Source organism: Pomacea canaliculata, linkage group LG1 (assembly GCF_003073045.1).
Source record: "Pomacea canaliculata isolate SZHN2017 linkage group LG1, ASM307304v1, whole genome shotgun sequence".
Classification (NCBI taxonomy): Eukaryota; Metazoa; Mollusca; class Gastropoda; order Architaenioglossa; family Ampullariidae; genus Pomacea; species Pomacea canaliculata.
In genome coordinates this window covers 11234229-11255992 of record NC_037590.1, presented here as the reverse complement: position 1 = coordinate 11255992, position 21764 = coordinate 11234229, and the positions used below count along the sequence as shown (strand labels likewise).

General features: G+C 36.6%; 1 protein-coding gene and 1 non-coding gene across 10 annotated transcripts; one reads left to right on the top strand and one right to left on the bottom strand.

Moving 5' to 3' along the window:
* Window positions 1-1187: 1187 nt before the first annotated feature.
* Window positions 1188-1298, bottom strand: Trnai-uau. Its single transcript has 2 exons — window positions 1261-1298; window positions 1188-1223 (listed from the first exon to the last, which is right to left on the bottom strand). It is a non-coding gene; the product is annotated as a tRNA-Ile (tRNA).
* Window positions 1261-21759, top strand: LOC112575397 (TATA element modulatory factor-like). 9 transcript variants are annotated; one of them, XM_025257268.1, is made up of 26 exons: window positions 1261-1379; window positions 1870-1956; window positions 2142-2199; window positions 2572-4559; window positions 4918-5095; window positions 6375-6418; window positions 8820-8855; window positions 9790-9893; window positions 10191-10308; window positions 10815-10870; window positions 12443-12513; window positions 12699-12795; window positions 13604-13689; window positions 14198-14259; window positions 14478-14542; window positions 15044-15200; window positions 16274-16366; window positions 16668-16824; window positions 17139-17331; window positions 17633-17702; window positions 17919-18011; window positions 18203-18322; window positions 18660-18809; window positions 19692-19817; window positions 20005-20115; window positions 20586-21759. In XM_025257268.1, exons 2-26 carry the CDS (start codon window positions 1912-1914, stop codon window positions 20607-20609), a joined length of 4302 nt encoding a protein of 1433 aa, XP_025113053.1. In that variant the 5' UTR covers window positions 1261-1379; window positions 1870-1911; the 3' UTR covers window positions 20610-21759. The 9 variants fall into 9 exon arrangements, with proteins under 9 accessions (XP_025113053.1, XP_025113061.1, XP_025113097.1 ...); XM_025257276.1 differs by having other exon boundaries at window positions 1263-1379; window positions 1873-1956; XM_025257312.1 differs by lacking the exon at window positions 1261-1379 and adding an exon at window positions 1481-1622 and having other exon boundaries at window positions 4957-5059.
* The last annotated feature ends 5 nt before the right edge of the window (window positions 21760-21764 follow it).

Below are 21764 nucleotides of genomic sequence, written 5' to 3'. Positions count from 1 at the left end.
TCCCTTCTTCCTATCTCAGAATATCCATTGTTAGTATTCCTGTCATCATCTCAGGTCACTTCATCAAGAGGCTAGACTATAGAGGTAGCGAGAGTGGTGAGATGTGAAGACTGAACAACACCATGCGTGCGAAAGGGAAGATTTATTACAGTGAAATGTGTGCACGCTTGTTCACCTGCCTGTGCATATGCCTGTGGAAGCACAGGGTACACAAATGCCTGAACATTCAAGGCAGCCCTTAGAGCCCAAGTGAATATCTTGTACAAATATTTTAGTTCTCGAGTTCGAATGTCTTTGCATTGACTTTGCATTCTGTGTTTTCACTCCTATTTGTGAAGATTTATACATTATAGAATTGTAAACGTTATCTCATGCTTATAGCATATTTTTTCTCGCTGTGCGCATGCATTATAATTCTGCGAACATAATGTGGAAATTATAAGGGATAGGTGTAAAAGCGGAAGGAAGCCAAGGCTATGGCATGCAGGAAGTGTTCGCACGTAGAACATTCTCGAACCTACCAAAAAAAAAACAAACAAACATTTTAACGCCCCATGAAGGTCCCAAAACGTCCTCAAACAGATCGACATGCCTGTCATCACCACCTCTCCCTCGCTCAACCTCTACTTACGTACCCTCGAAAAGTGCAAACTCTTGACAGTTTGATAATGGATGTAGTCTCTAGCATATTTTTCTTTAACAAGAAACGCTACATTTAACATTTTTTTAAAGGGGCATCAAGATTCGCCAAAAATCGATCGATTTGTTGGAATCAAAATCCTTATGTCGATGTAATTTTTGTCAGTATACGAAACAGAAATTTTTCGCCTGGTATAAGGGGCATCACTCGATCTTGATATAATTTGAAGGAGCTGTTATCTCCCATCACAATAATTATTGTATCAGCTCTTCTTGACTAAATTAAACCTGTAATGCTGACTCCCCAGCCTGCAAAACTAGTGGGGTAGTAGTGGGCCTCACTACAGACTGTAGTTTTGCAGGCTGGGTCTGGTGCTCCACAGCTACTTTCAGATCGTCGTCGCAGCGACGCTTCTTAGATCGCGTATAAGATTTAACAACTAAATAGTTTATACCGAAAATAATTTATCCCAAAGATCTTTACCTATCTTCTTATCGGCAAAAGGTATCAGCGATACTTTGATCCAGTATTTAATAAAAAAAATGGCTGCCCCGGGTGAGGATCGAACTCACAACCTCCGCATAGCTCCACATCGCATCTTGTGCGATGGAGGTACTGTCTATAAGTACGGCGCGCTAACCGATTGTGCCACCGGGGCGCCTGTGCATAACGCGTCATTGCAATGGAAATAATACTAAAGAAACAGCCATGACCTTCTAGAACTGTTCTTCAAACTTCTGTACGTCATTTATTTTTGGCAGAATAGACAGTATCTGTAGTTTAAAAGCAGCCAGCTTTGTTGTATTGTATGTATTAAGTATATTATTAACGGAAAGTCTTGTCAGCGCGAGATATCATAACGTCAACAAAAATGGCCGCTTGTGACAACATACATGTAATCTGTGGCCAAACCCATGACAATTTTTAAAGAGCCGATCTCATGACCACAAAGCTAAAAATTTTCAGCCTTCCAAATTGAAGGGTGATTGAAATGTTCTTTTACATTCCCACTTCATTATCTAAGAAATAGACTGTATTTTTACTTGTTGGTATTACGGCTTAAGGAAATTCACACTCTTTCCTACTTCTCCACTCTGATATATTTGCCGCACAATCTGCTGCCTCGTATAGTGCGTAGTAGTGTCTTTTTAATTAGTAGTACATCTCATTAGAAAAGAAGATAAAAGACCGAATGAATAGGAAGTTCCTCACTTGTTCTGTTTCATTAGTAGATACTACACTCCATGCTCAAAGTGTAGCTGTCTAGCATCATGAGCTGGTGGGATGCCAAGGGCTTTACATCACTGGCCTCACAGGTATGCACAGATTTCTCCAGTTAATAAGGCACAGAACATCCATGACTTATTTATGCAAACGCTCAGGTGTCTATTCACATAATTATTATGTTTGTGTGTGTATGTGTGTGAGAGAGAGAGAGACAAATTCGACTTCTTGTGGCATTTTGATGCTGATTTTAATGAAAAATGTTTTGTTTTTGCAGGCCCTCAAAACAGCACAGAAAAAAATTGACAAGGTATTAGATATAGAAGAAGACAAAGGTAAAAAATGATCAAGAATTTTCTTTATAAACTGTACATTGCACAATCTCCAAAGACTTTGTTTTAGGTTAAGGATATTTACTCTTACTTTCAGGATTACGTATTACAGAATTCCGTTGTTTTAACTGTGCAGCTAACCCATGTCAATAATGGCTTGATAGCATTGCTGTTATCTGCAGAATTAATTTTGATCCATCTTTCAATCTTTTTTTGCGGTCAGTTTATTCTAGTTTTCTGTCACTAATTTTGTTTTTCCGAAAAATTACTGACCTTTATATTTATTTTTACTTATACCTTTATAAAATCATGCATACCAATGCTTTAATAAAATGTTTATACATACTCATGTCTCTTTTCTTAAAATATTTTCAGCTACAAAAAATGAAAGCAAAGAATCTGTACCACTAAAGGAAGAGGGGAGTAATTCTTGGAACTCATGGAATTCATGGTTACCATACAGATCATCATCTGGTGATGAGAAGGTTGAGGTTAAAGAAGATGCAGCTGAGAGCACTGAAGCTTCATCATGGAGTACACCATGGGACACTCAGGAGCCACAGTTGTCTTTGAAAAAGTCTCAGTCTGCCTCAGTCAGTGCAAAAATGGATGGGGTACTTGGAAACTCAAGTGTTCTCTCCACGCTTCCTTTCAAGTCTGTAAGTGCACCAAGGAAATCTGTGCCTAAAAGAAAGAAGGCAGATTCAGCATCAAAAGATAAGACTGTTGAAGATGCAGAGCAACTGTCTGTTAAGGAATTCAGAGTGGACACTGATACTCTTCCATTAAAGAGCACTATAGAAGATTCTGTGAATGAATCTGCTGAATCATCATCTGTTCCTTCAGACTTAATGCTTCAAGAAGCAAATAGCTCAAAATCTGATGAACAGCATGGGAAGAAATGTGAAGTGGAAAGGGCGGCAGCTGATGCTCTTTCAAACATTCATGAATATAAAAATAAATATGAGACTGCATCTTTAACTGTCCATGACAGTACAGATCATCAAAGTCAGGCTCTCTTAGAGACTCATATAATGGAAACTCCAACTCAGAATATTGAAGATTTTTCAGGAACAAGCATTGGAGTAAATTGGGATAAGAAAGCTAGCCCTCAGTTTTCTGAGGAATCCTTTTTAGAATCAGGCATTCGAGAAGGCCAGGATGAGAAAGGAGTTCAATTGGAACAGTCCAATAATGTCCATTGGAAAGAAACATTAGTTCTAAATGAAGTGCCAATAAATCGTGAAATGGATGTAGAAAGGCAAGATGCTGAGAACAGAAAACCTGTCAGTCAGGAAGAATCACAAGAACAGAATATAAAAGTAGAAACCTCTGTTATAGAAGTTGTGTCCAGTACCATGCTAGAAGTTGATGCCCTTCAAACATCTGCAGAAACTCGTATCTTAGACAGCAATCATGAGCCACAGACAGATGTCAGTGTGGTTGCCAAATCTCGAGAAGAAACAGAAGAAACTATGTTAATAATCAGCAGAGACTCTAGTAAAGATGCTTTGGAGAGTTTTGACATGATGATCCCTTTATCAGACTGTGCACCTGAAGTGTGTGGTGAAAGCAGCTGCTCTAATGTAGCACTTGTTGAGGACATGAAGGCTGTGGCGACATCCATCACAAGTTCATCTTCAGAAGCAGTCCTTTTGTCCCTGTCCTCAGAAGAAGCAAGTCTTACACAGGCTGAATATAATTTTCCAGATGTGGATGTTTTCAGCCCCCAAAGCCACAGTTCACTTGTGCAAGAAGAGGGAGAAGAGAAGAGTCCACTTTTTGATGTTTTCAGCCCCTCAAGCCAGAGTTCACTTGTGCAAGAGGAGGATGAAGAGAAAAGTCCTCCTTTTGATTCATCTGTTGTCCTTGAGAAGCTCCCTGCTGGGGGTCCTCAGGTAGACTCGACAACTACAGTCAGCAGCAATGACTCTTCCGAGGCTAGTCGACTAGACAGTAGCATGGACACGGTGGTGGATAAGGGGCAGCTGCAGACAGAATTTGAAGAAGAAATATGTGATGAGGCTGATAGTGAACAGTGGCTAGGGGTAGAACATCCAGTCAGTGGATTGCTGGCTGACGCAGATTCTTCATCTCCAAGTGCATCATTTGTTAAGTGCCTCATTGAGGAAGCGATGGAAGAAGGTGCTAGAGTGGAGGATTCAAGCAGTGACAATCACTCTGAAGAGAAATCAGAGAGCTCCAAAATTGATTCTGAGCTGGAAAAAAGTACTCACAGTGGCCTTGAATCAAGTGATGAAATAGAGACCACTACATCTTCAGATATTGAGATTATCTCAACTCCTACTCCCAATGGAGAGAAAAACATTGTGGATCTGTCACCTTTAAAGTTCTCCTTACAGGTAATATTTGATTAAAGTATGTTTTAAGAATTGCTGATGTTTTGGTGACAATGGATGAAGTCTATGTATCACACTGCCTTTATTGTATTAAAAGGAATATTAACATGAATTTGTATCCATTATTTCTTTGTAGTTGCAGTAAGAAATAGGTTATTGATAACTTCTTTTTTTAAACAGCATTGCTCAAGAGATCCTACTGAGAAACTTGTTACTGTCGGTGATCATAAATACAAGCCCAAATCAGTCTGGTATTATTTTTTAATTGACTCTCATAAATGAAATGGATATAAAAAAAATTTAGAAAGAACTTTCCAGATCTCTTCTCAGCTTTTGCCATGCTGATGCTTTATATATGTAGAAAGCTGCAAGTAGCAGGAGTCATGTTCTGGGTCATCAGCGATCTGACAGTCAGTCAAGCTCCAGCACGCACAGTAAAGGAGATGATCAATTGTCTCCTGAGCGTGATTCTGATCAAGAGAGACATGTCTGGCAGCGAGAGGGTAAGACCCAGCATCACACTGGTGCTGCCACTGGCAGTGAGTACATTTCCATAACTCTTGCACGGAGTCTTATTGAGTTAAAGTGGTGCAGTGGTGCAGGGCGCCACACTTTATTGTTGCAACTGCAGCGTCCATTCCCACTCCACCTGCCCACCAGTGAGATATTGTAGGGCACAAGAAGTCTGACAAATGTTATTTACTGGAGACAAAAATGTTGCAGCATTGTGGTGCTGGAAGGAATGGTAATGGATACTCTTTAAAGTGACTGCGCCCAAAAAATCTTTAAAGCATTTGCTCATTTTGTCCTTTTATTATTATTTTTTTTTTATATTTTTGGAGAGATATGGCTGGTACCAGCTTATTTTATGCATGAGCAGCACTGCTGCATTTGTATAGTCATACTGCATGGATGGTTTAGAAATTGTTGAACATTCATTCTCTCTTATCCTACTGGAGTTTTGAAAGTGGCAAGGCAATTGCTTGCCATGAGAACTAACATTTTACTGTGGTGGTAAGGTAAAGCTGTTTTATTTTCTAGTGGATGTCGGGAACATGAGATGTGTGGTCCTCTGTGTTTAAAGCCTGTCAAAGGCAGAGCCAAGTCCTCTCTTGTAATTAAGTATGCAAACTGTCAGACTTTCAGTATGCTGAAATGTTTCATTGTAAATTTTAATTGATTGCGAATCAGTTTATATTTATTTTTACTTAGTTATTTCTTTTTTTGAGGAGATGACCAGTTATTATATTAGATACTGTTTTTAATTAATCATATGCAGAAGCAATACTTTCATTTTAATCACTTTTCTTTTAAGGGTTTTAAATTTTGAAAACCTTCATGTGGTTGGGTGAAATAAAGCTGTTGGTAACTTTTAAAGATTCATATTTTAAAGATAATATCTGCTTTGTGAAGATAAAAATTTATGTATAAAAGGTGTTGGAGTGCTGGCTCTTTTGCTTAAAATCTCACCTTGACACATGTTCACACTGGTGCAAATAGTCATGCTTAAAATCTTACCTTGACACATGTTCACACTGGTGCAAATAGTCATGCACATCTATAAAAATGTAAGATTTTTTTTGTGGTAATTGGTTTTGATATCACATATTTTATGAATGTAAAGCAGCAATGGAAATAATAGGTGTCTTGAAATTTTTTTTTAAAAATGCACATGCATAGATATAAATTTTTCTGGTAAATGAGTGTTCATGTTTATTAATAATAATTAAAGTATTAATTTATTTTACAATAAGTAGCTCTACTGTTTTAAGTAAAAATACTTTTTTGCCAAGTAAATGTTCTAAACTTTTGTTGCAGACGATGACCTAGATAATCCACAACACCCGCAGCGACTGCTTAAGGTAAGAGGTGGGACAGCACAGTATGATGTGTATGCTTCTGAGTGTATATCACTTACTTTTTATGGCTTCTGCTTAATCACTGCTACACTGTGGGATATTGTGGGACCAAAAGTGTTTTGCAAATAAATAATTGCAAGCAGCTTCTATTTGAAAATTTAGAAGGGAAAAGGGTCCCTTTTGTGTTGTCCTTTTAATAGCACATTCAAAAACTACAGTAAAATTCTGTGTAGATAAATTATTCATATTTCAAGCATTGTAAGAATTTATCATGTTCATTAAGTCTTGTTCAATAAATGTAATAGTCATTTATAAGTTGCAGTTTGGGGCTGGTAAGTTAGACAAAGCCATCATCATTTTCATCGCATATATTTGATCAGAACTAATTAGTAGTAATATTTCTTTAAAAATATTTTTGTAAAGTGTGGACAAGATATAATTTTTCATGTTCTCCAAATGAAGCACTCATTGGGATTTTTTAAAGTGTTTTTTTTTAGCTTTTCTCAGATATTTTGTTCTCGTACACTTTCTTTTAATCTCATAATATGATGGATATTCATGGAGGAGTTTTGTTTCTTTTCTGTTATGTTGAAGTGCACATTTTGTCTGTTTTCTTTAACCATCATATGACAGTATTGGACTTGGCACAACAATCATTTCAAATATTTCATGCTGTGGAAGATGGATTTGGTGGTCAATGTTTTGATAATGCTAGTATGTAGGTGGAAATTACTACTGAAGAAAAGCCTTTATCAGCTTATGTCTGCAAGTATCATGTAGATTGCGATGTCAGGTTCAGGGGCAGAGAAGTGACAGCATACTCTGCGTGTGTGTGTACATGCACATTTTAAGAATGAAGGTTATCATGAGAATGTTTGCACTAATGTATATTTGTGTGACTTTGGTAATTCATTTTGAAAAACCCAATTACTAGCAGTCCCATTTACCTTGTCATTGCAACAAAGGTATCACATTGCAGAAAGAAAACCTTGTCTGCTGTTGAACATGACCCAAGCGGGCATCTTTAGCAAATACCCACTAGCTTAGCTAACATGCAGATAAGGAAGTCAGAAGCTCTCGATGAGACAAGAATTAACAGTTCCAGGCGCTCTCCCTCTTTTTTTTTTTTTTGCCGTACTTTGCATAAGGCTTATTTCTTGTTTTGCTCATGATACTTCAAGAAAGATAACAGTAAGCGTTATTATGTCAGACATGGTTATAAATTTATTTGATAGATACTAAAGCTATTAAACCTGTCTTTTTTTTCAGGTAGTCCTAATCCTGTTATTTATATACTTTTATCATAGCTGATTTTTTTTTTAGTGCCATGCATAACTTATGGATGCCTGCCAATATTAGCAATATAGGCCTGCCTATATTTAGGGTTGTTTCAACAATACACTGTTAAATTTTGTCATGTCTAAACTTCCTAGAAATACAGTTTGAAGAAATACATTTTTAAGACTAGCTTCAGTTTGTGGTGAAGGGGATTCTTTATATTTTATTCATAATACACGATTGTTTATATGATTTATGATTTAGAATAAGCATTTTTTGATTTGTGAATGTACATGCATATGTTTGACATGCATATCTTCTACTTATATACTTATTTTCTTGTGTTTTTACTTGTTTATAACTGTTGCTTTAAACAAAACTAATGAGAAATCAATAGGGAACAGAGATGCTTCAATGTACATTGAAGTGCATATGTATGAAACCAGTGTTCCTTTTGTTTTAACTAATTCATATTATTTACATTAAGGTCTATCAGTATGTAGGTGTTCTTTATAGGAGTTCACAATCAGATTTAAAGATTGAAAAATAATCTTGCTGAAAGAAAGTTTATTTTATGCTAGTTTTACTTTATTAGTATTCTTCTTTGTCTTAAGTGCAAAACAACAACAACAAAAGAAATGCAATAATATGTTGTTATATTGTCATTTGAGAACTATACCTAAGAGTAGCCTTTTTAGCACAGTATAAAATGATAAGCTTATTAGAATCTTGTAGGGCTGCCCAAAGGATCTTTTACTTTGTTTATTTGTTTATTCAATTTCTATTTTATCTTTATGTATGTATTTGTCCTCTCTTTTATAGTTATATTACACTTTTTTTCGTAAGCACCATGTCTATAGTCATATAGGAGTCCTAATTTTTTTTCTGTGTGAAACTTTATATTATATTGGGATATTTTTGTTTAGATTGTTTTGGCAAATAGTGTTTGTCAGATAACTTTTTGTTCAAAAACTATTATTAATTTCTTTTCTGATTAAAATTTAAAGGTAACTTGTTTTTGTCACTTGAAAGTGTATAATAATATTATGAGAGGTACATTTTCACAGCAGCATTTTCTAGAAAACTAAGAAAAATGAATTTTGATATACATTCCATAAAATTGCAGACCTGTATAAATCAACAGGAGAAAGATATTGTGAAGGTAAAATAATGTTTTTATCCTGCCATATTACAAATTGTCAAATGTTTGAATAAGGTTTGCATTTTTGTTGCTGTTATATATCATCTTTAAAAATTGTTTTCCTTTTTTTTTCTTTTTTGTTGTGTTAGTTTTTCTTTCAAATGATGAAAGTTAAAAAGGTACTTTTTTCAGACAGCTTTGTTTAGAAATACTTATCTCTTTGGTCCCAGAAATAGTTATCTCTTTGGCCCCAGAAATAGTTATCTAATTGGCCCAGAAATAGTTATCTCATTAAAGAGAAAGTGTTGAATCTACAGCTTTCTTTTTAAAAAAAAACCAAAAAACACCCTATATTTACCATCTTTTTTTCTAAATTTCATTTGTGTAATATAGACATATTTTTAACTCATTGCAATGTCTGAATGAAAAGTGTGGCTGAAGCGCTGATGTATGCCAAATTTATATGGAAGATTGTTTATTATTCTCAGTCTATTTGTCCCATTGTAACACTATAGTAATTAACAATAGTTGTTCCTTTTATCTGTACATTTATGTGAATTTTGTGCATATCTTAGGGCTGAAACTTATTTTCTTATACTGGTTATTTATTATTAAATCCACTAGCTTCTAGACAAAACATGTTTCATCAATGATAGTAAAAAACAGAAAGAGGTACTAGGGTTGTCCTCTAAGTCCTTTATGGAGGAGGTTTCCGTTTCTGTTATGTTGAAGCTGCACAGTTTTTTTCTTGATTCTGTAACCATCACATGACAATATTGGACCTGGCACAGCAATCATGACTCAAGTACACCTCAGTGAAGGAAGTTTCATCAGAGGTTTTTTCTTAAAAACACAGCAGAAAGCAAGATGTTTTCAGTTGTCATTACAATTTTCCAGTCCATTGCTTTGCATCTCTAGTCACTTGTTAGCTGAATTCAGTCTTGCTTGGTTGCAGAAGTTGGCAGAAATGGCTGAGATTTTACAGGCACGAGAGACCAAGTTGGTCCAGCTCAGCAGGGACAATAATGATCTATTGGAGACGAATAGCATTCTGCGCAGGTCTGCATAGATTATTTTACTTGTTGAAAACTTCTGTTTTATATAAGAGTCAACAGTCTCTTCAGCTACTGAGTTTCTTCAGCAAATACTCTACCATTGCCTACGCTGAAAATATTATGAAAATATTTTCCTTCTGGTTTTGAGACTAAATTGTTCTTTCCCTGTGGAGTCAGTAATGATAGAGAGTGGTCACTACTCTTTATTTGCTCGTGATGATTTTTAAAAAAATAAAAACATTATTTGGTAGATTAAATATTATGTTTCTCTTTATTCTCATAAGACAATTTCTTTTTACAGTCAGCTGCAACAGCTTGAAGAAGCAAGAGAGGCAGAAATGACAGACCTTCACACACTAACTGAGGAATTTTCACGCAGGATGGGGGACGCAGAGCGCAGGCTACAGAATGTCCTAAAAGTAGGGTGGTTGTTGTATAGAGACATTTGAGATCTGTTATTTAGCCTATTCTGTTGCAGATATGAATTATCACCAAGTGCCTGACTGAAGTATGGTCTAGATATTGAAGCGTTCACATTACCATCCACACTCTTTTTTTATGTATAATAATAATAGCTCTTGTATAAAATAATAAAGGTGATTTGTTGGACTGTCTTAGTTTATTGATATTTCAGTTAACATTTGAAATTATTCACATGTGCACACCCATCCTCATCACCTCACATATGAAGTAGTTAAGCTCGTTTGATATGCCTTGGTGGATCAAAAAACATCCCATTAAATCTATAACATAATGGCTCCCGCAACTGGAAGGATTGAGGGTGGAAAGTCGCCTGCTCAAAGCAAGTCTATATTTAGTTGGGTCTTTTTAATATAACAAAACCAGATGCCTTTCACTGAAGATATTGGGAACTATACAATTATGCTGCTCATAATAAAATTTAATACTAAAACTCCTTGTGCAGGAAAAAGAAATATTGAAACAGCAGCTGCAGGTGGCAGAACAACAGCTGGCAAAAAGGTACATTGTCAAGCATTTAATTGTCCCTCCTAGTTTTTTTCTTTTTGCTTCAAATTTAAATGTTTGTAAAATCTAAAGTGTAGCAGTCTAGAATCCCTAGTCAATTTCAAAACACTTTATTTGCCCATGATGAACTTTCAGACAGTTCTAGCTATCTTGGTACCTGTATAATTTAGGGATTTTACTCATGTGGAAAAAATATACTTCCGTGGTATCAGTAGTTAGAAGTTTCAAAGAGAGTAAAGACATTAAAGGCTCAAAATATAAATTTTTTTCTTTTGCAACCTTTGAGGGCACTGAATGTCAAGTAGGTAAAAATAAGTTGTGCAGATAAAATGGGCTGGAAATGAGTTTCCATTGGAATTAATGGAAAATTTAGGAGGTGTTGACCTGTCACAATTTTTGGGGAAATTTCTCCTGTGTAAATCTCTGATAGTCTGGCAGTATATACACTTCTTTAACAGCCTCACTGTTCCTGCGATTGTCACATTTTCAGCATCCCCAAAATATGTACTGTTTTCATGAACAGACCTTTTTCTGTGCTGCTTTGAAACTGTGGATTTCCCTTTCACATAATTTTCATCATATTGACTCTACTTCAGAAATGCTTTTAAGTCATATTATTCTTGAAAGATTTTCAACTTACTTTCTTTTTACATCTTTGTTTCTTACTTGCTTCACTAAAGCTTTTCTTAATGGTGTTTGATTGCCTAACTCTTCATATGTGTGTGTATGCGCTTACACATGCATGTGTGTTATGGTAGGGATTGACCTCTATACATCTATCATGATGTGTGTGTGCATGTGTGTGTTGGTTGGGATTGATCTATGTACATACATCACTGTGTTTTGGTCAGGATTGACCAATGTTCTTATATCGCATGTGTGTATTGTAGATTTTTTCCATTGCTACTTGCTTTTAAATATTTACCTAGTTTCAAATTTGTCCTTTTGCAAAGCACACTACATCTAGCACTTACTGAAGTGTTGCGCTCATCACATCTCGTTATTATTATTACTACTACTTAATAACAAGCAGACTGGCTGGCAGAGCTGGGGTGGGTGGTAGTGAAAGGGTGTGGAGACAAACATTTTGGATCTTGCTCAAAGCTGTAGTTGAAATAAAAAAATGTCCTTATTGCATTTAATTTGTTATATTCTTTACATTGGGGATGACAGGTGGCTTGATTAACAAGCATAGACTAAGATGTTTTGTCTAGAACTGACAACATTTAGTAGTATTTCCACAAATATATATGTATATACAGCGTCTTGAAGCTGCTATGGGCGCCTGAGAATTTCTTTTAGTCTTTGATAGCAGTAATGGGTGATCAGCCTACATGAATTGACTGTCAAAAATGTGTTGTTCAGGTTGTGATCATAAGCAAAATGATTAAGAGACTTGAAGTATCAAGCAAGAGAAATTTCTGTTTATTCACATAAAGATCTTTATCAACAGTGTGTGTCACAGGGAAAATGGGAAGTGTTGTGTTCTTACCTTTTCAGTCTGTGACAATTTATGATAGAAAAAATCTTGTAAAAGCAATGTCACAATCTCATTTGTGTGTGCAGGGCTGGAGATGTCAAACTTCAAGACATACTTGTGGAGAAAGATGAACAGATAGCTGGTCTCATGGAGGAAGGTCTGTGTGATGTCTTTATGACTTTAGCACACTTGTGTCAGGCTATGAACCAATCCTCAGAACTGTACAGTTCTTGCATGGAAATCTGTTTCAAAGCAAAGGAGAAAGTGGTTTCTTGAAAGTCAACAAAGTTTTGTAGTATGCTTATTGAATTGTTTTGTTTTCATTAACTTATATGTTGCCAGGAGAAAAATTGTCCAAGCAGCAACTACAGAATAGCAACATTATCAAAAAGCTTCGAGTGAAAGAAAAGGAAAATGAAACTACCATTGCAACACAGAAGTATGTAAATGTGATTGTTGTCATTGATGTTAGACTTTTTTTCACACCCTTCCTCCCTTTTCTGCTTATTGCTACTTTCCTGCTTGTCTTTCTTTTGCAAATTATTGATACTCATTCCTTGATACTTGGATCCACTTTATATTTTTTTTATTTGTCTTTTATTGGTCATCAGTGCTGTTGTTTATCTTTCCGTCGTTCATGTGTTGTTTGCTTGTTCTTCTGTCCCTCGTATATTGGCCATGTCTTGTTCTTGTTCTTAAGTGCTAAGAGCATGCCCCATAGGAGTGTTAGTATGCGCCATATAAATTTTGTATTTATTGTTATTATTTACATATATTCTTATGAGCTAGCTCAGCAGTTGGGTTGCATATAAGTTTAAGATATTTATTTTAAAATTTGACTTGTCTTTCTTCTAAAAATAAAAAAAAGGTAAAGAGTCTTGTGAGCTTTCAGTGATGGTGGTAAGGGGGAGTATTAGAGTCTGCACTTGTCTCCAACCAGCATTTTAGTGAGAACAATGGTTGTCTCATCTCCCTAACTACCCTTCTCTTCCCCAGCCCTCTGAGGGATCAGGTACTTATTCAACGGCTAGGTCAATAGAGGAAGTATGCTGTGCATGTGGGATTGAACCAGATAATGCATGATCCTCCTGCCTCAGATGCTGGGGCTTACCACTTTACGGCATATTTCCCCCTAAAGTTTTATTTATGCATCATTAACATGAAATTCACAAACTATTCTGTTATTGTTAACCGATTAAAGATGTACAAAAATAAATTGGTTCATGGTAATATGTAATGTCTGATAGAAAGAAGATAGATCAACAAGCTGATGAACTGGAGCACTTGAAGAATGTTTTGGACTCAAAGGATGAAATGGAAAAGAAGCAGACAGGTCTTTAGTCTTACTGTTGTTTGCTTTTGTTACTGACATTATGTCCATATTTACAAGAAGCAAGAAAAATAAATTCTGCATGTGAAATGTTGTTTCACTTAGTCACAGTCATTGCACCCATACAAATTTCGGCCAGATGCATGAAGTCTTGGCACTTCAAAAAAAATGGTAAAGCTTTTGTACAGACAAGATTCTGAAGCTGTTCTCCAACAGTATACATTTGAAACAATATTGTGAACATACTCATCATACTTCCGGACCTAATATGATCTGAGCATTCTACTGGTGTTGTGCACAGAAACATTTCTAGAATTGTTTAACAGTTAACAGGCTATTTAACATGCTCCTGGTAATGGCTTTGTGGGTATATCCAAGAAAGTAAAATCTTGTAACATTACGATGAAAGACTCTATAAAGGATAATTTGTAAGTTACAACATTGTGTATATTCTAACTGCTAGTATTTCTAATTTGCTGGAAGAGCTAATGTTTAATTTTGATTTCCACAGATGCTATCAAACTGCTTAATTCTGCAGTGCAGATGCTAGAAAAGGAAAAGGCAAAACTCTCTGTAAGTTGGGCTTAGTCTCTGCTAGGCATTGTGGTTTTGATCTTATCAAGATTACTTATCATCTATAATCTCTTGGATTTGGCAAAAGTGTTTCTACTAGCATCTTACATTTATGTATTTTATGTTACCTCTGAAAAAGATATGCCAGCAAAGAATGACTTGTGTTAAACTTCTACTGCACACATGGTGACAAATTTGCTCTAAAAATGTACTTTCAGGCAGAGATAGAATCAGCAAATGAGAAAATAAGGGGATTTCAGGCAACTTTGGACAATTCCTACAAGTAAGTTATGTTCTTTCACGTTTAGGAAACTTGAAACTTGAACAATGAGTTGATCAGTCCACAAATCTTGAATAATCTTGCACTATTTTATCGTATAGTCTTTTATTATGGGCACATTCTTTTTTAATTTATTACCAATTTAAAAAAGATTAGTATGGAGGATGGGAGAGGGAGAAAGGATATTAACAGGGATTGTTGCATAAGCTGTCCTGTAATAATCAAGATTTTCCAGTCCTGTGCTTGGGAAATAGCAGACCCGACATTAATTTTTAAAATTTACAGTTCTGTCAGTTGTTTATTGTTAGAAAAATCTCATTTACTTTGTGAACTTCAAAGAGTTGATATTTAGACCTACTAAATGATATACTAGGAAGATGGCATAAATGTTTCTTTGAAAAAGGAATTCTACCATAAAGCAGGTAAATAATAATAAAGTTGAATTTAAAAAAGGAGACAGCACAACTAACTTTTACCATACAAGCTTTCTCTTTCTTTCACCAGGGAGATCGCAGAGCTGCATAAGAGTAATGCAGCACAGGACAGCAAGGCACAGGCAGCTGCATTGAGTGCAGAGATGCAGGTACGGGAGGAACTCAAGATGGCCATGGAGCAAGAGCAGCAGCGCTTCAAGCACCAGCGAGATACACTCATCATGCAGGTAACATCAGACCTTCTTCCTCACTGTATGAGCAAGGGGCAAGATGTCTTCTCATGGGCTAGGGCTGCTCAGTCTGAGCCATGTTGAAAGTGTTGCTTGTAAGAGTGTAACGGACAGAATGTGGGTCCTGAGCGCAATGGCTAACTGTGCTAGCATACACTCATCCAGCATGTGCCCACACACCTAATTGCAACACATTCAATACACATCTTAATAACAATTAAAAGAATGTAATTAAACAATACATGAATATATATATATAAAGGCCATACATAAGGTTATTACATAAATCATGACACTTATCTCTCAGGTGTCTCTTCATGTTACTGTTCTCCTGGGGATAATTCCACAGTGCATAAGCTCACCAAAGTTCACAAGTTTGATAAACTCACAAATTCCAATGTTCAGCAGATCACTAAGATAACAATTCACTATTAATTCCAACGTTAACTAGTTCACTGAAGTTCACAATTCACTGTTACTTCCAATGTTCAGCCTTCCCTACTTCATATACAATAATATTCCAAGTCCCTCGGACCCTTTTACGTCTTTTTATGACCTTCTGTCGGCCACTCACTAGCCAGCCGCCCGGAAAAGTGACGTTTCTGGCCCTGCACCCGACTTTGTTCATTTCTCCCTTCCGGTGGGTGTATCTTCCTCACGGTGACCTTGGACATGTAGAAAGGGTCTAAAGACAATATTTAAGGGGCGTTGGTCGCCTTGGGCGATACCCGGCCTTCAGCTGGACAATAAGGGGTAGGGCTGTTATCCAGTTACCTCCCCTGGCCATAATTGAATCGTGGCCGCTCACGTAAGATGTTTTCGCTAGCCCCGACTGGCCACCAGTGCTGAATGGGCAGCCAGACGTTTGTCGCATCTGTCGGGCTTATGTGCAGCCAGCTTGACCAGTTCACGACGTATTGTCCCTATCCTACGGCTCTAATCAAAACTTTGCCCTAACAAAGTAACTAAACACACTAAACACACTAAAAGTAGAAAATAGATTTTCTACAAAGAGTATACCATATAGTTTTGGGGAAAAAGTTTCAGCATGTATACATGTCTTCTTGCAGATTGAGGATTTACAGTTGTCCATGACACGTATGGAAAAGGAGCATAATAGAAGGGAAGAACTGCTCAAACAAGAGATTGCTGACCTGCAGATGGTGAGTAAGGATGTCTGGTTTTTTAAAGTGAAAGACTAAACATTTGCAGGGGGTTTCCTAACTATGAGATGCATTGTTTGCGAATGGGGACTTAATTATTGTGTGTAATGTCTCAATTATCTATACACTGTCAGAATTTCAAACCAGTGTAGTAACTACTACCTATTTCTTTTCATAAATAAATTTGTGCCACAAATAAATAGCCATGGTCTTTTTGTATGTGTCTTTACCAGGAAGGCTAGGGAATAGCAAGTATAGCCAAGCATTAGCAGCTTGTAAGACAAATTGTCTTTTTTGACAGCGTTTACAAGAGGATGAGAGTCGAAACCAGGATTTGACTCAGAGTGTCACATCTGCCACTCGCCCCCTTCTACGTCAGATTGAAAATCTGCGGGCAACCCATAGTATACAAGCATCATCGTGGGAAATGGTGGAGAAAAATCTTACGGACAGACTCAGTGAGCTCATTAAGAAATTAAATGTTCCGCTTATATTTGTTTCCTATTTTGCTTGTTTAATTATGTATTAGATGAAACAATTTTGCTGGATAATTTTCTGGTAGGCAACTGATAATTTATTTTCTTTGGCACAGGTACTGTTTTTTACATGACCTAACCTTAAAATCAGTTAGATAACTTTTTATGTTCTTTTTTACATTTTCAATACATTCCGGGGAAAAAAGTGTACATTGTTTGTGATTATCGTTAAAGGAACTTTTTACAAAATGCATTTTATTATGTGCTATACGCAGCATTCGCCTCTTGTTTTCCAGGTGAAGCTCAGACATTGTTGGCTTTGGCACAGGAGAGAGAAAGGGCAGCGACTGAAAAGCTGGCAGAAATGACTAGCCGTTGTGTGGCACTGGAGGCAACAAATGCACAACTTCGACATGATAAAGCTCAGCTGCTTACTCATCAGGAAAGTGATCGGCGACGCATTGACACACTTGAGGAGCGGAAAGCCAGGTATGAAGTTTGCTTGTTTCATTTCTGTTCACTTGTTAATAATTTTCTCTACTTTTCTTGATTGATTAATATATTATTTACCTCTGGAAAAGGAATTTATTTTTGAAAGACTTACCACGTGGCTTTTGTTTCCGAGAAAAAAGACGTGCATGCAGTTTATTAGTATGAGTGTAAATATTAACAGCTGAGTTGCAGAGTGACATAAACTAGATAACTTGTAAATTTTCGTACCTTAAGTTTGATCGTCATCCCTTGCATGATTGTCAAGGCTATTATCATTTAACCTTTTTTCCCCTTCAAGTGATATAGCACAGCTGGAACTTGCAAAGCAGAAGCTTTTTGAAGAAGTTGCTGCATTAAAGAAAGATCAGGTGATATTTTTGGTTTACCTAGCTGCTGTAACAAAAATTTTTGGGAGGGGAAAAGATTTAAAATTTAAGATCATTCTTCCAAAAATAACAATGTAAAAATGTCTAAGGTTTTGTCCTGAATCTTTCTGTCTAATGTTTTCAAGAGTGTTGTTGTTTTTTAGGGTATAGTTTTTGTTTGTCTTTGTGTGTGTGGACATTCTTCCTGTACTTTTGCAGGTGTTCCTAGAGTCTCAGCTGGAAATCGAGCGCAGCCGCTTAGAAGCAGAGCGCCAGAGAGTTGCTGTGGCTGAAGAACAGATACGCATGCTAGTAAGGCATATCTAATATCGGTCAGTTTGCCCACATCAGGCTCAAATAAAAAGTGAATCATCCTTAATTGGCAGATTCATCTTCAATGAATGAAAGAAACTTAAAAATGTCCATCAAACTGTCTGATGGTGGCAGTGATTTTTGTATATGGCTGTTGGATTGCTAATTAACTAGTGATGTGTCTTTTACAGGAAAGGGAGAGACCACGTTCTAGAGGTTCACCCTCTCCTGTATCTGTGTCACGACAGGAAAGCATGAACAACAGTTTCAGTGAGCATACATCAACTCCCATTTGGTCTTTGCAAAGATCAGTAAGTGTTTTTGTGTCTTTCTCTCACACCTTATGCACCCAGCATTAATGCAACAAATCCACTAAAGCCAAAATAAATATATGAATAATGTGGCAAGACAATTTCACCATCGCTCAGAATGATTTAACAATGACAAAGACGTGGCTACTGCGACGGTCAATTTGTTCTTGAAATAGTTGATTTGGTCATGGTAGTGGTCAGTTTAATCTTGTCAGTGACTGTCTTTATGTCATGAGAATGAAATCGATAGTCTTGGTTAAATTGATTAACATTGGGTTGTTTGATAATCTAAAAAATGAGTTGGTGATAAATATATTTGCTTGTTTATAAATTGCAGATGCAGGATGAGTTTGAGACAAATCTTACAACACCACCTGGCCCCAAAGTCAGTGTGTACGAGAGCCTGAGGCAGTCTGGAGCAGCTGCCATTATGGAAAATTTGCAAGCACAGTTAAAATTACGAGAGGGGGAAATTGCTCAGCTCCAGGTAATGTACAGTGTGACAAGGTCATAAACACTAAAATGGTGGTGGTTCCCTTTTGTTCTTTTGATGTCATCATTTTATTTTGTAAATGAGTGTATTAATGCATCTTTCTACTTCCATTTTTTCTAACCCATCACTTCTGTGCATGGCTATCTTCTGGTTCAGCACCACCATAAAATATCAAGCTTGAAAAGGTAAACAGCTTTTAAGTTCCTGGTTTCTGGCATCTCCAAAGATGCCTGCTCTGGCTCCACAACAGGAACACAACAGCAGCACCAGCAATGGCTAAGATGGACATAGTCTGGCACAGCCATCAATTTATATTTACTATGAAGCACAATATGTACAAGTCTCTAGTAGTACTGATCTTGCTTTGTGGATGTGAAATGGATTCTGCTTGCCAATATGGAGAGGAGAATCCAGGCATTCAAGAACAAATGCCTGAGGAGGTTTCTCTGGATCTTGTACAAGGAAGACAAAACCAATGACTTTTACAAACCATGGTTACATTTGTAAAACATTAGGAACCTCTACTCAAAACAGTCAAGCAGGGTGAGCTGGTCTGGTTTAGTCATGTGATTAGTTGAAGACTGTTCATGAAGGTACATTGGAAGGGGTCAACGCTATGGTAGCCAGAGAAAGAACTGGCATATGGAGTGAACTGGTTGTCCTATGCAAGATCTGCTTACTAATGCTTAAGACAGGCCTTGTCAGCTGCCATTTCTATCAAAATGATCTTCTTAATGACTAGTACCAGTCAAGCAGCAAATGAATAAAGTATAAAAACATTTATGACCTGAAAAAATGACATTGTAATTGCATTATGATTTTTATTTGAACCAACAACTTGAAACATATGTCAGTAAGTCTTTTGCTGATGTGTAGGCAGATATCCAGCAGTTAGAGCGCACCCGTGAATCTATGGCCCGGGAACTTGTCAGCTTGACCAATCGAAATGAGGAATTGCAAGAACATGTGCTAGAGTTGCCTATATTGGAGAACAAATACAAGGTAATAGATTTTAGTATATCTTTTCCCAGGGTGAAACACTACTTTTTAAGTGGCATTAGAGTACAGAAATAAAATTTTTATAAATAAAAAAAAAAGTTCATGTGTATAAATAAATAAAGAAGGGGATAAGGGTTAAGTCACCTCCTATTGTTGGGAATATTATTAGTCTGTGCCAATTCTCTCCCAGGAACTGGATGCACGGTATAATGCACTATTGCAAATGTATGGAGAGAAGGAAGAGCAGGTACAAGAACTGAAGTTGGATCTCCAAGATGTCAAAGATATGTACAAGTCTCAGGTGCTGTGTTTCTTTCCTGCTTCTGTTGTCTTGTCTATGGTTCACAATGATGGATGTAGTACAATTTGAGGGATATTTTTCAGAGGTATTCACAGTAGTCCTGATCATCAATGTAGCAAATTATTTCAGTCCTTGCCTTTTGTTACAAGGCTGTGTGAAGATAAAACATGATTTGCCTGTTGTGTAAGAATATTTTTCTCACAATCTAATAGCACAAACTGTACATTCCTTTTGTATAAAGATGCGGCATAAGTAGCACTTGAGATTCTAATCAAGCAGCTAATATTTTGGGTGGAAATGTACAGGAGAAGCCAGGACAGAGGATTTGGCATAGTTTTTAGTTGATGAGATGAATACATCTGGTGTTCACAGTACTATGATACAATTTACTAAATTTTAATGTTCTTTATTTGAAAGTAATGATGCAGAGAGGATACCTTTTACATTTAATGATCATTTTAAACTTTCAGATTAATGCTCTGATGCCAAAATAAAGTCTTTCAAGTGGTTTGTGATTCTTGTCAGCATGGCGAACTTCGATACGAGAAAGCAACATTATGCTCAGCAGAGGGTATTTTAGCTTCTGGCTACTTGTTGAAGGAAAATCAACCAACATGGTGGTGTTATATTTTTATAATGGTGTAATATTTTCGTTTTGCACATCAAAATACCACAAATTTGTAGGGCAAAAGACAAGAACTGCTGTAAATAGAAAAGAACATGGTTGCACAATTAATTTTGCCTTTTGAGGGAAACTTGTTCAGGTGATATATATCATCACCCACCACTTGGCAGTGGAGGTGGCCAACATTAGTCATTAACTGAATGTAGTGGGTGATAAGAATTGACATGATTGTGAATTATAGCTTCCAGGTTTTAAGGGACCAGTTAGGGTTGGGTTAATATGCATCCTGTTTGTGCACATAGTTTTTACTCCCACTAACATGCTTGGGAAGAAGCTGACTGTATCTGTTCTTAGTGGGCACAAGTTATACCAGAAGAACAAGATCTAGTTGGATAAATAAGGGGTTCCATACAAAAATCTTCATTAGTTAACACCAGACGTTGCACCCATTTTTTGCTTCTCTGACCAACCTTGTTTTATCACCTTACCCAGTAAAGGGTTAGCAAGATCAACAGCCTCTAGTTAGATCAGTATTTTCTCTTTTTTTTTGTTGGGGGTTGTAGTTCAGCTCTGCATGGATTTTCAGTCCATGACAGGAAAAAAAAAAAATCATCATCCATTAGAGTTGATAAATGCTTACATCCCCCACCACTTTCTTCCTTTACAATTAATTTCTTAATACAGCCTTTTAAACCTTGTGAGAACTGTTTTTGGGAGGTCTCTGGCAGTGGGTTCCCACATGAAATCTATTGCTGATGAAAGGACAATTTTCACCAGTAGTTTAGTTGCCTTAATAGCATTTATACTGTGTATATTCCAGGTACACTGTGGGCATGATTATGACATTCTGTGATACAAATTGCTGCTTGGCTTGTCTGTGGATGTGTATCTGAGGTGTGGTTGTAGCATAATTTTTGTGGTCAGAAATCTTTTTGAGATGAAAGTGCCAATAATGCATGCACATGCTAGCCAGTTTGTATGTTATGTGGGCTTTAAAAAATAAAATACAGTTTACTTAATTTTG

Excerpts from the sequence above, each read along its gene's own strand:
- LOC112575397 (XM_025257268.1), top strand. The coding sequence starts at position 1,912 with ATGAGCTGGTGGGATGCCAAGGGCTTTACATCACTGGCCTCACAG. Across the intron at positions 2,200-2,571 it reads AGATATAGAAGAAGACAAAG|CTACAAAAAATGAAAGCAAA; the intron begins GTAAAAAATGAT and ends AAATATTTTCAG. Across the intron at positions 17,332-17,632 it reads CTTGAGGAGCGGAAAGCCAG|TGATATAGCACAGCTGGAAC; the intron begins GTATGAAGTTTG and ends TTCCCCTTCAAG.